General features: G+C 42.4%; 1 protein-coding gene across 1 annotated transcript; it reads left to right on the forward strand.

Annotated features, from left to right (window-relative positions):
• Nucleotides 1-1,884: 1,884 nt before the first annotated feature.
• LOC139389954 (perforin-1-like) lies at nucleotides 1,885-6,946 on the forward strand. Its single transcript, XM_071137003.1, has 2 exons — nucleotides 1,885-2,081; nucleotides 6,194-6,946. The coding sequence occupies exons 1-2, from the start codon at nucleotides 1,923-1,925 to the stop codon at nucleotides 6,452-6,454; spliced, it is 420 nt and encodes a 139-aa protein (XP_070993104.1). The 5' UTR covers nucleotides 1,885-1,922; the 3' UTR covers nucleotides 6,455-6,946.
• Nucleotides 6,947-12,416: the final 5,470 nt, after the last annotated feature.

Consider the following 12,416-nt stretch of genomic DNA (forward strand, 5'->3'; position numbering starts at 1 on the left):
TTTTTAAAGCATTTATTAAACTGCTCTGTTTATACCAAGTTCACTCTCCTGCGCCTGACTTCCCTGCCACCAACACGCACCAGGATGACTGGGTGCCACTGGAAAGTTGGTGAAGTATAATTCCTCCTCGTACAATCTGTGCATCCATACTTTTCATTGGCCTATGCTACAGGGTTGCATTTAAGACAGGGTCATTTGTTTAACTCATCTCAGTATGTCGACGTCGGAGTAGCCATTTTGGTAATTTGTGTGCTATTAAAAAAACGTTCTTGTAACGTCTCCAGTCATGTAAAATGACATTTCAAATCTGATTTCATTTTTTTTCCCTTCCTTTTTTTCCTTCATGGAATCAGATTTGAAAAGGCTATTTTTTTTTCCTTAGACCCGCATATACAACGACATGCATTTCATGGAATCAGATTTGAAAAGGCATTGTTTTTCCTTAGACCCGCATATACAACGACATACATGCAATGTGCTTTATTAAATGTGATTGGTTTTAACTCCCCAGTCTTCAGGACTGAATGTTATGAAACTCTGTTTTATGCCCCTGACCAGCAGGACCTCAACCGTTACACAACGCTGACCTTTGACCTCTGACCCCACGCTCATTCCAAACACCCTCTTGACCTAAGAGACGTACATACTATGTACTCACCCCTATCACAATGTCTGATTATCATATTTAAGTGCATTTGTTAATGAACTAACCCCAATAACTGAGCATATGCCAAATGCTCCCTGTGACCTTGTCCCTACTGAATATTGGGATCACTCATCTGATATGACAATAGCATCAATAAAGAAACCTACATCTCAGCATTATGGTCTCAGTCTGGATATTTATTTCATCACGTAAAGTGTTTACTTTTTATCTTAATATGTCAGTGATTATGAATTTGAATTTTCATGGATTTCTCTTTATGAGCATTGAGGTCTGATTTCCCATACCCAGATTAAGCCTAATGCTGAACTTAAAAAGCACACTTAATGTAGAATCCCTGTTGAAAGGGCTTTTCTTTGTCGTCCAGGACCAAGTTGAATTTGTGTCCAGGAAACTAGCCCACAAAGTGTTGATTCAAAAGCCTGGCCTTCATTCATCAGCATCAGAGGTTAATAATACTTGTAGGTGTTGCTGTTGTTTAACAACAGAGTGCTATCTCATTGGTTGAGGCATCACTGAGAACAGGCCACCTGTCTCCTTTGGCCCTCTGTGTCCCAAATGACACACTGGCCTAGATAGTGCACTACTTTTGACCAGGATCTATAGGGCTCTGGTCAATAGTAGAGCACTATGTAGGGAATAGGGTGTCATTTGGGACAAAGAATCTGTTTGAGTATGTTGAGGGTATATTGTGGATGCACAGGTGAGGTCTTTATAAACAGTGAGAGGGCATAGGAAAAACCATAAGTGGTTGTTTCCCCCTGAGGCAGACAGACTCGTCTCCAGACTCTACAGAACACAGGTATTATGACCTTTTAGGAGTCACGTAATGAGAGTTTACTTTATAATGTATTAGATTTGAAAATGGACATTATGTAAAGAACTCACTGGGCAAAAACTGGTTGAATCAACATTGTTTCCACAAAAATACAAAAAATCTATGTGATGACTTTGAATCAACGTGGAATTCTGAATTTGCAAAAAGTAATCAATGTAACCTAAATCCAACGACAACCAAATGTAAATCAGAAGTAGACTTTGAACTGTGACCAGTGGGTATTGTCCTGATATATCCTGTTCCTTCTATCTTCTAATTATTTATGTATTTTAATGTCTCTCTTTTCTTGTTCTTCTTGCTCTGTGACATGCTCTTAGAGAAACAGGTGATGTGCTTATATTTTCTCCTTTCATCTCCCTATCGCCCCTCTCTCTCTAGTTGTCTTCTCTCCACGAATCAAGCCCTATCTAACTCAGAGACATGTCCTCCTCCTCTCTCCCGTGGTGCCTGCTGGTGGTGTGTGTTCTGACTGTGGTCCAGATCTATGCTGCAGAGGAACCTAAAGTCCTCAAGGTGTTCAACCTCCATGCCACTGACCTGCACAGCAGCCTGCTAGGGACCCCTGATGCCTACGTCGAGGTAAATCTCTCCTCATCTGAGTCACCTGTCCACCATGACAGCTGATGTGTGATCAAATCAAATCAAATCAAATGTATTTATATAGCCCTTCGTACATCAGCTGATATCTCAAAGTGCTGTACAGAAACCCAGCCTAAAACCCCAAACAGCAAGCAATGCAGGTGTAGAAGCACGGTGGCTAGGAAAAACTCCCTAGAAAGGCCAAAACCTAGGAAGAAACCTAGAGAGGAACCAGGCTATGTGGGGTGGCCAGTCCTCTTCTGGCTGTGCCGGGTGGAGATTATAACAAAACATGGTCAAGATGTTCAAATGTTCATAGATGACCAGCATGGTCAAATAATAATAAGGCAGAATAGTTGAAACTGGAGCAGCAGCACAGTCAGGTGGACTGGGGACAGCAAGGAGTCATCATGTCAGGTATTCCTGGGGCATGGTCCTAGGGCTCAGGTCAGTTGAAACTGGAGCAGCAGCACAGCCAGGTGGACTGGGGACAGCAAGGAGTCATCATGTCAGGTAGTCCTGGGGCATGGTCCTAGGGCTCAGGTCCTCTGAGAGAGAGAAAGAGAGAAGGAGAGAATTAGAGAACGCACACTTAGATTCACACAGGACACCGAATAGGACAGGAGAAGTACTCCAGATATAACAAACTGACCCTAGCCCCCCGACACATAAACTACTGCAGCATAAATACTGGAGGCTGAGACAGGAGGGGTCAGGAGACACTGTGGCCCACTCCGAGGACACCCCCGGACAGGGCCAAACAGGAAGGATATAACCCCACCCACTTTGCCAAAGCACAGCCCCCACACCACTAGAGGGATATCTTCAACCACCAACTTACCATCCTGAGACAAGGCTGAGTATAGCCCACAAAGACCTCCGCCACGGCACAACCCAAGGGGGGGGGGGGGGGGGGGCAACCCAGACAGGATGACCACATCAGTGACTCAACCCACTCAGGTGACGCACCCCCTCCAGGGACGGCATGAGAGAGCCCCAGTAAAGCCAGTGACTCAGCCCCTGTAATAGGGTTAGAGGCAGAGAATCCCAGTGGAAAGAGGGGAACCGGCCAGGCAGAGACAGCAAGGGCGGTTCGTTGCTCCAGAGCCTTTCCGTTCACCCTCCCACTCCTGGGCCAGACTACACTCAATCATATGACCCACTGAAGAGATGAGTCTTCAGTAGAGACTTAAAGGTTGAGACCGAGTTTGCGTCTCTGACATGGGTAGGCAGACCGTTCCATAAAAATGGAGCTCTATAGGAGAAAGCCCTGCCTCCAGCTGTTTGCTTAAAAATTCTAGGGACAATTAGGAGGCCTGCGTCTTGTGACCGTAGCGTACGTGTAGGTATGTACGGCAGGACCAAATCAGAGAGATAGGTAGGAGCAAGCCCATGTAATGCTTTGTAGGTTAGCAGTAAAACCTTGAAATCAGCCCTTGCTTTGACAGGAAGCCAGTGTAGAGAGGCTAGCACTGGAGTAATATGATCAAATTTTTTGGTTCTAGTCAGGATTCTAGCAGCCGTATTTAGCACTAACTGAAGTTTATTTAGTGCTTTATCCGGGTAGCCGGAAAGTAGAGCATTGCAGTAGTCTAACCTAGAAGTGACAAAAGCATGGATTAATTTTTCTGCATCATTTTTGGACAGAAAGTTTCTGATTTTTGCAATGTTACGTAGATGGAAAAAAGCTGTCCTTGAAATGGTCTTGATATGTTCTTCAAAAGAGAGATCAGGGTCCAGATCAGGGTCCAGTGTGATGTTAGGATTATTCGATCCCGGGCTGTATCACAACCGGCCGTGATCGGGAGTCTCATAGGGCGGCGTACTATTGGCCCAGCGTCGTCCGGGTCAGAGGAGGGTTTGTCTTTGTAAATAATGTCACGCCCTGACCTTAGAGAGCCTTTTTATGTCTCTATTTGGTTTGGTCAGGGTGTGATTTGAGGTGGGCATTCTATGTTTTTGTTTTCTATGATTTTGTATTTCTATGTTTTGGCCGGGTATGGATCTCAATCAGGGACAGCTGTCTATCGTTGTCTCTGATTGGGAACCATACTTAGGTAGCCCTTTTCCCTCCTTTCAGTGTGGGAAGTTAACTTTGTTTGTGGCATATAGCCCTTAACTCTTGGCGCACGTATCCCTTTAACGGGATCATTTTCGTAAACAACCTCTGAATTGCAGAGTGCCACATTTTTTTTTAAATTACAAAAAATATGAATTTTCATGAAATCACAAGTGAAATATACCAAAACACAGTTTAGGTTGTTGTTAATCCACCTATCGTGTCAGATTTTGAAAATATGCTTTACAGCGAAAGCAATCCAAGCGTTTGTGAGTTTATCGATCACTAGACAAAACATTACGAACAGCTAGCAGCAATGTAGATTGGTCACGAAAGTCAGAAAAGCAATCAAATTAATTGGTTACCTTTGATGATCTTCAGATGTTTGCACTCACGAGACTCCCAGTTACACAATAAATGTTCCTTTTGTTCGATAAATATTATTTTTATATCCAAAAACCTCAATTTGGTATGTTCAGAAATCAACAGGCTTGAGCGGTCATGAAGGGCAGACGAAAATTCCAAATAGTATCTGTAAAGTTTGTAGAAACATGTCAAACGTTTTTTATAACCAATCCTCAGGTTGTTTTTAACATAAATAATCGATAATATTTCAACCGGATGGTAAACTATTCAATAAAAGAGATAAAGAAAATGTCGAGCTACAACTTTCGCGCGCATGAACTAATCGAAGGACATTCAGCTATCCAGTGACGCGTTTTGATAAATCTTGCTCATTTTTCAGAATAATACCTTGAAACTATGTCTAAAGACTGGTCACACCCTATGGAAGCATTTGCAAAAGGAATCTGGTTGATATCCCTTTAAATGGAGGAAAGGCAGGCTATGGAACAGGAGTTTTTCAAAATAAGAGGCACTTCTGGGTTGGATTTCCTCAGGTTTTCGCCTGCAAAATCAGTTATGTTATACTCACAGACAATATTTTGACAGTTTTGGAAACTTTAGAGTGTTTTCTATCCTAATCTGTCAATTATATGCATATTCTAGCATCTGGGCCTGAGAAATAGGCAGCTTACATTGGGAACATTATTTTTTCCAAACATAAAAATTCTGGCCCCTAGCTTCAAGAGGTTTAAGCTTCACGGTTGTTTTGTATTGTTTATTGTTTTTTGTCGGCGTCATCCTAAATAAAAGGAATATGTACGCTCACCACTCTGCGCTTTGGTCAACTTCCTTTGACGGCCGTGACAAATAAGGATTTGTTCTTAGCTGACTTGCCTAGTTAAATAAAGGTTAAAAATTATTAGGATAATTTTCAGCATTAATATCAGAATTCATAGAGTTAGTTAGAGGACTCGTCTTTGTATCTGAGCATGGGCAGCGCCATTAATGCCATGTCCATTTTTAAGTCAATTTTCACAAAGCTTATATTGGTAATTTACCGCCACCTGCGGGGCTGGAGTCCTGAACCAAATCTTGTCATTAATTTAATTCAATCCATAGTTAACCCAATTTGAAGAAAGAGACAATGCTCTCCTGATCTGCTCTCTGCTGATCATCTGCTCTCCTGATCTGCTCTCCTTCGCTGATCCCTTCCAACGCACTGGTTTCCACTACATACCACAGCCACACAAAAAATGTATGCATTAATTTAAGGTCAGGGTTAGGCATAAGGTTAGCAGTCTGGTTAACGTTAATGTTAGCGTTGGGGTTGGGTTTAAAATCCAATTTTACAAAAAAAAAAATAGGCGGGGTTTATGACTTTGTGGCTGTGGTAACTAGTGACGACCATACCCACTCAGTTGACTACTTTAAAGGGATATCGCGAGATTCTGGAGATTCTTTACCCAGATTCTTTACCCAGATTCAGATGAACTCGTCGATACCAGATTTATGCCTCTGCGTGCCGTATGAAGGAAGTTACAGGTAGTTTTTCGAGTTAATGCTAGCTAGGTATGCTAGCTTACCTGTAGACTTCCAGTCATTGTGCTATGCTAGCATACATTAATGTATCCTCATAGGCAAACGGGTTATATCCATGATGTTTCCTCTATCTAACTCTATGATCATAATCATTCTCATTATTATCCAGGTGTTCAGAGCTTACGGCTTTCTCGGGAGGACAGAGGTGAAGAACAACAACCATGACCCCAGCTGGAACGAGGAGTTCAGCTTCCTCAACGCCCATGAGAACAACATCTTGAGGTTGGAGGTGTATGACAGCGACATCAACTCCAACGACCTGCTGGGGACCTGCGAGCGCTCCATCAAGATCGGAACTTGGAAACATCAATGTTTCCTCAAGAAGGGTGGGATCCTGAACTGCTCCTACACCCTAGAGCCCCTACAGTAGACCCTGAACTACTCCTACACCCTAGAGCCTCAACAGTAGACACTGTACTAGTCCTACACCATAGAGCCCCTACAGTAAACCCTGCTACTCCTACACCCTAGAGCCCCTACAGTAAACCCTGTACTACTCCTACACCCTAGAGCCCCTACAGTAAACCCTGTACTACTCCTACACCCTAGAGCCCCTACTGTAGACCCTGTACTAGTCCTACACCCTGGAGCCCCTAGCCTAGAGTAGAGCCCCTCCATCAACTACTGTATGCCTACAATACTCAGCTAGAGTAGCTAGACCTCCTCCTCCATTGTCTGACCCCTCATCTGTTACATGTCTTTCTCATTCTCCTGAACTGAATACTAGGCTCCTCTTGTCCTCTCTAGGTTTCTTCTTAGGTTCTGGCCTTTCTAGGGAGTTTTTCCTAGCCACCGTACTTCTACACCTGTATTGCTTGCTGTTTGGGGTTTTAAGCTGGGTTTCTGTACATCACTTTGTGACATCAGCTGATGTAAGAAGGGCTTTATGAATAAATTTGATTTGATTGAACCCGGCCTCTACTATTCCTACATATGATGTTTATAAACCCTTGATACTGATGCTATGTATTGGCCAACGAGACACTTTGAAGCCAGCAGCCGCCATATTGGTTCTCCTCATAAAGAGCAGTCCTCCACAGGATGTCACGGACAAAATTACTTGTATTTAAGTTTTTCGTTGTTGTAGCGGGGACAGTAACATTAGTACTCTCTAAAAAGTATACTTTAAAGAATGTTTTATTATAACAGTTTTTTATTTAAATGTGTATGTTTAAAAGTATGCATTAAGGCAACTATGATAGAATATACTTGGCAAAAACAAATGTTGACAATAATACATGCATTTCTATAGCCTCTAAAATCGTTTTTACAATGGTGTAGGAGTTGAATGGTGTAGGAGTTGAATGGTGTAGGAGTTGAATGGTCAAGGAGTTGAATGGTCAAGGAGTTGAATGGTCAAGGAGTTGAATGGTGTAGGAGTTGAATGGTGTAGGAGTTGAATGGTGTAGGAGTTGAATGGTATAGGAGTTGAATGGTCAAGGAGTTGAATGGCTGCGCAGTGACTTCAAAACAGCACTCCATTAAAGTATTCTAGGGTTTTATAAACATCCCTGATTCCTACATCCTCAACTAGAGTGGACGCCTGCTCTCACCAACAACAACATCCGGCCCCCATCTAACCCCTCTCCTCTGACATGGATTTCTCGTTCTCCTCAAACTGAGCTGAAAAACCATCCTCCCCCTGACCTCATCCTCAGGCTCATCATAAGAGAATAGATTCTAGAACATTGAGCAGTACAAAACTCCACCTCCACCTTACAGTTAGTGTATTGTAATTAGTGTCTACACTGATGTCTCCCACCTTGTGTATTTGAAGTTTGACTCAGTTATATGACCCAGATCTGGTTGTCCCACTGTAGTTACATCTTTTACAAGTACTGTGTCTGTTTACCTTACGCAGTATTGAATGTGTTAACCTCTGTCACTTACTGTGTTTTGACAATGAGGCTTACATCTTTTCAATCATAGTCTCTTACCATGTTTAGTTTGGAGACCGGTCTTTGGCCACAAATTGTCAATAAAACTGTGGAATTATGATACCAACACGGTAAATGAACCTCTGTTAGTGAAAATGGAATTCCTAGAGAGAGAAATTAAGAAAACCTTTTAAGCCACGTGTTTGTATATGGTCATAGTGTCTAATTAGCAGCATCTTCCTGATTATCACGGCTGTTGAAAAGAGAGGACCAAGGTGCAGCGTGGTGAGCTCACATTTGACTTTATTTAAGAATGACGCCAACAATAAACCGTGACGCTGAAGGCAATAGTGCCAACAAACAAAGACTATTTCCCACAAAGAATGGTGGGGGAAAAAAAGCTACCTAAGTATGGTTCCCAATCAGAGACAACGATAGACAGCTGTCCCTGAATGAGAACCATACCCTGCCAAAACATAGAAATAGAAAATCATAGAAACACAAGACATAGAATACCCACCCCAACTCACGCCCTGACCAAACCAAAATAGAGACATAAAAAGGATCTCTAAGGTCAGGGCGTGACACTGATTCAACATTGGTTCTCTTTCACAACAGATAAAAATGTAAAACAATTAAATAACATAGCCTTTCCCCTGCAACGAATGTTGTTGTTTTTGGGGATTGTGATTAAGTAAGAAAGTAGTATTCAGCTATTTTTGGTATACCCGACCAGATGTACAGATAGCTAAACTGGATTCTTCTTGTGCTGTAAGGAAACATGTTTTAAATGAAACAATGTTGGAACGAGGCGTACCAATCACATTTCAGGCCAGCTTGAACAAACACAGGTGTGGAAAAACGTGTTGCCGTGGGAATACATCATCATGACAGATGATAAGTAACTCAGCACAACCCTCCCCCTTCCTTTGGGTTGTGCCGTGGAGGAGATCTTTGTAGGCTAGACTCGGCCTTGTCTCAGGATGGTAAGTTGGTGGTTGAAGATATCCCTCTGGTGGTGTGGGGGCTGTGCGTTGGCAAAGTGGGTGGGGTTATATCCTGCCTGTTTGGCCCTGTCCGGGGGCATCGTCGGATGGGGTCACAGTGTCTCCCGACCCCTCCTGTCTCAGCCTCCAGTATTTATGCTGCAGTAGTTTATGTGTCGGGGGGCTAGGGTCAGTTTGTTATATCTGGAGTACTTCTCCTGTCCTATCCGGTGTCCTGTGTGAATCTAATTCTCTTTCTTTCTTTCTTTCTTTCTTTCTTTCTTTCTTTCTTTCTTTCTTTCTTTCTTTCTCTCTCTCTTCTCTTGGAGGACCTGAGCCCTAGGACCATGCCTCCGGACTACCTGGCCTGATGATTCCTTGCTGTCCCCAGTCCACCTGGTCGTGCTGCTGCTCCAGTTTCAACTGTTCTGCCTGCGGCTATGGAACCCTGACCTGTTCACCGGACGTGCTACCTGTCCCAGAGATACTCTGAGATACTCTGAATGATCGGCTATGAAAAGCCAACTGACATTTACTCCTGAGGTGCTGACCTGTTGCACCCTCGACAACTACTGGCCACCCCTCATAGCCTGGTTCCTCTCTAGGTTTCTTCGTAGGTTCTGGCCTTTCTAGGGAGTTTTTCCTAGCCACCGTGCTTCTACACCTGCATTGCTTGCTGTTTGGGGTTTTAGGATGGGTTTTTGTACAGCACCTTGATATATCAGCTGATGTAAGAAGGGCTTTATAAATACATTTGATTTGATTTGAGATATTAGTTCCTTGACCCTTCCAAATGACACCCTATTCCCTGTGTAGTGCGCTACCCACTCTATGGGCCCTGGTCTAAAGTAGTGCACTATATAGGGAATAGGGTTCCATTTGGGATGAAGGCCTTGTAAAGAACAAGTAACCCCTTTATGGAGACATTGGGCTGTCTGGTTATGAAAACATTACTAGCTCTCAAATCCTTGCTTCCTCCCTCCTTGTTTCCTCAATTCCTCTTAAAGATCATTGGAGGAGGTCCATGAGAGGGACATTGGATCTTCTCCTCCAATGAGCTTTAAGAGAGAGGTTACTGGTTGGTTACTGGGAGTCTGGGACTAACAGGTGAGTAATAATGATGAGAATTCTGCCACGCTAAAGATGATAAACACCTCTTTGTCAAATTGTAGGCTAGCTGTTATTTCAACAACAACAAATATGGTAAAAATGACATGTTTTATGAAGACTGTCAAGGCTGAAGTATATCATGAGTAAGTATATCATTTGTATCTATTATTTGTTATTTGCTAACTTTTCTGTGAAAGGCAGTAGCATGTATTCATGGATGTCAAGGGAAGCCAAGCTTCCCCAAAAATCATTTTTATTTAATCTCTCTGTATTCTCATAATTTTCCTTCAATTTGCAAGAGGCAAGAGGAATGTCACCAACGAAAACATCCCAGCGAGTGAAACAGCGCCCCTCTGTCTCCGTATGTGTAGGTAATCTGTTTGATGCTGTCTGGTCATAAAGAGTATAACATTGTTGCCGCCATGTGGCATTGAATGCAAGAGAAGCCAACGAGCAAAATAGCCAATCAGCGTTGCGCTAAACTTGTGGTTTTGCTTAATTCTCCGTACTGGCCAATGATTATAACGGAAATTCTGATCCAACCATAAATTCCTGCATTGTGCCCCTGGCCCGAGAGGATGGAAGTTCAATATGTAGCTAGATGTAGAAGGCTAATGTTAACTAGCTAACATTGCACATGAAAGAAAGTTAGGATAGCGAGCAAGCAATTTAGCCAGGTAGCCTACGGCAACATAAAATAAAAGTGTGTATGACAGAGTGAAAGACTGTTTCATCAACATGAAAGAGGAGGATGGCGTTTCTCTACAAGTAGGGTGAGTCAACATATTTTTTACTTGCTCTCACGCACACACACACACACACACACACACACACACACACACACACACACACACACACACACACACAAATCAGAAACATGGACACGTCATATTAAGCTTATGTTGATTGGACTAAACTGTTTTTGGTATCTTTTAGTTGTCACTGTATTAGACTAAGCAGTGGTGATTTGATGATGCTGAAATGGTGCTGGAATAGTGGAGGCAGCTCCTGTTTTCTTTGTGACTTTCTGTAACTCTCAAAATCAATAGCTGAAAATGTCAGAAATATTAACTTGTTTAACCATACTGTAGGTCATGTACTGTAACTGCTAGTTACATGCAATATGCTTAGTGGACTTCACAGGACAGAGGTTTCTCTCCGGTTTTGTGAAACAAAGGTGTGGTTGAATTTATTCTGCCACTGAGTCTTCTTATTGTCTCGGCCTTTAGGCCTATGTATCACTGTCGCAAGGCATATGAACGAACAGGTTATAGAGCAAATAACGCAATAATCACAACACATAGGTTGTAATATGGCTTTTTCCCAGTGGTTTTACCCACACACCACTACTGGTGAAGGGAGCATCAGTAGTACAGAATAATTGCTAGACATTCACTCGCTAGATGCACAATTAAAGGGCCAGATGCACAACTAAAGGGCCATATGTGCAATTAAAGGGCCAGATGCACAACTAAAGGGCCATTGTGCAATTAAAGGGCCAGATGCACAACTAAAGGAGAATTACACAAGATAATTCAAGTTTTGTTTCAGACCTAAATAAAATTGTTTTAAGGGCCAGATGCACAACTAAAGGACCATATTTGCAATTAAAGGGCCAGTTGCGCAATTAAAGGGGAATTACACAAGATAATTCAAGTTTTGTTTCAGACCTAAATAAAAAATGTTCTGATGTGAATTAGGGGTAATGAGTGGGGCAGCTGTCTAAGGCACAGCATCTCAGTGCTAGAGGCATCGCTACAGATCCTGGTTCGATTCCATGCTGTATCACAACCGGCCGTGATTGTGAGTCCCATAGGGCGGTGCACAATTGGCACAGTGTCGCCCGGGTTAGGATTTGGCCAGGGTAGGCCATCATTGTAAATAAGAATTTGTTCTTAACTGACTTGCCTAGTTAAATCAAATAAAAATTAAGCTGTGACATGGACATCAAATTTAATCGACAGCTCGAAAATATAAGATAGAATTTGGGTGCGAAATTACAGATGTATAGGGTTCGCCTTAGAGTTGTTTATTAACCATTATTTTACCAGGTATATTGACAGAAAACATAGTGCACTACTTTCTCTTGTATACTTTTTACTTATTTATTTATCTGTATTTCACCTTTATTTAACCAGGTAGGCCAGTTGAGAACACCTTTATTTAACCAGGTAGGCCAGTTGAGAACATGTTTTCACTAAGGACATGGAGAAGAGTTGTTTATTAACCATTATTTTACCAGGTATATTGACAGAAAACACAGTGCACTACTTTCTCTTGTATACTTTTTACTTATTTATTTATTTTTATTTCACCTTTATTTAACCAGGTAGGCCAGTTGAGAACACCTTTATTTAAC

Source organism: Oncorhynchus clarkii, chromosome 30 (assembly GCF_045791955.1).
Source record: "Oncorhynchus clarkii lewisi isolate Uvic-CL-2024 chromosome 30, UVic_Ocla_1.0, whole genome shotgun sequence".
Classification (NCBI taxonomy): Eukaryota; Metazoa; Chordata; class Actinopteri; order Salmoniformes; family Salmonidae; genus Oncorhynchus; species Oncorhynchus clarkii.

Excerpts from the sequence above, each read along its gene's own strand:
- LOC139389954 (XM_071137003.1), top strand. The coding sequence starts at position 1,923 with ATGTCCTCCTCCTCTCTCCCGTGGTGCCTGCTGGTGGTGTGTGTTCTG. Across the intron at positions 2,082-6,193 it reads CCCCTGATGCCTACGTCGAG|GTGTTCAGAGCTTACGGCTT; the intron begins GTAAATCTCTCC and ends ATTATTATCCAG.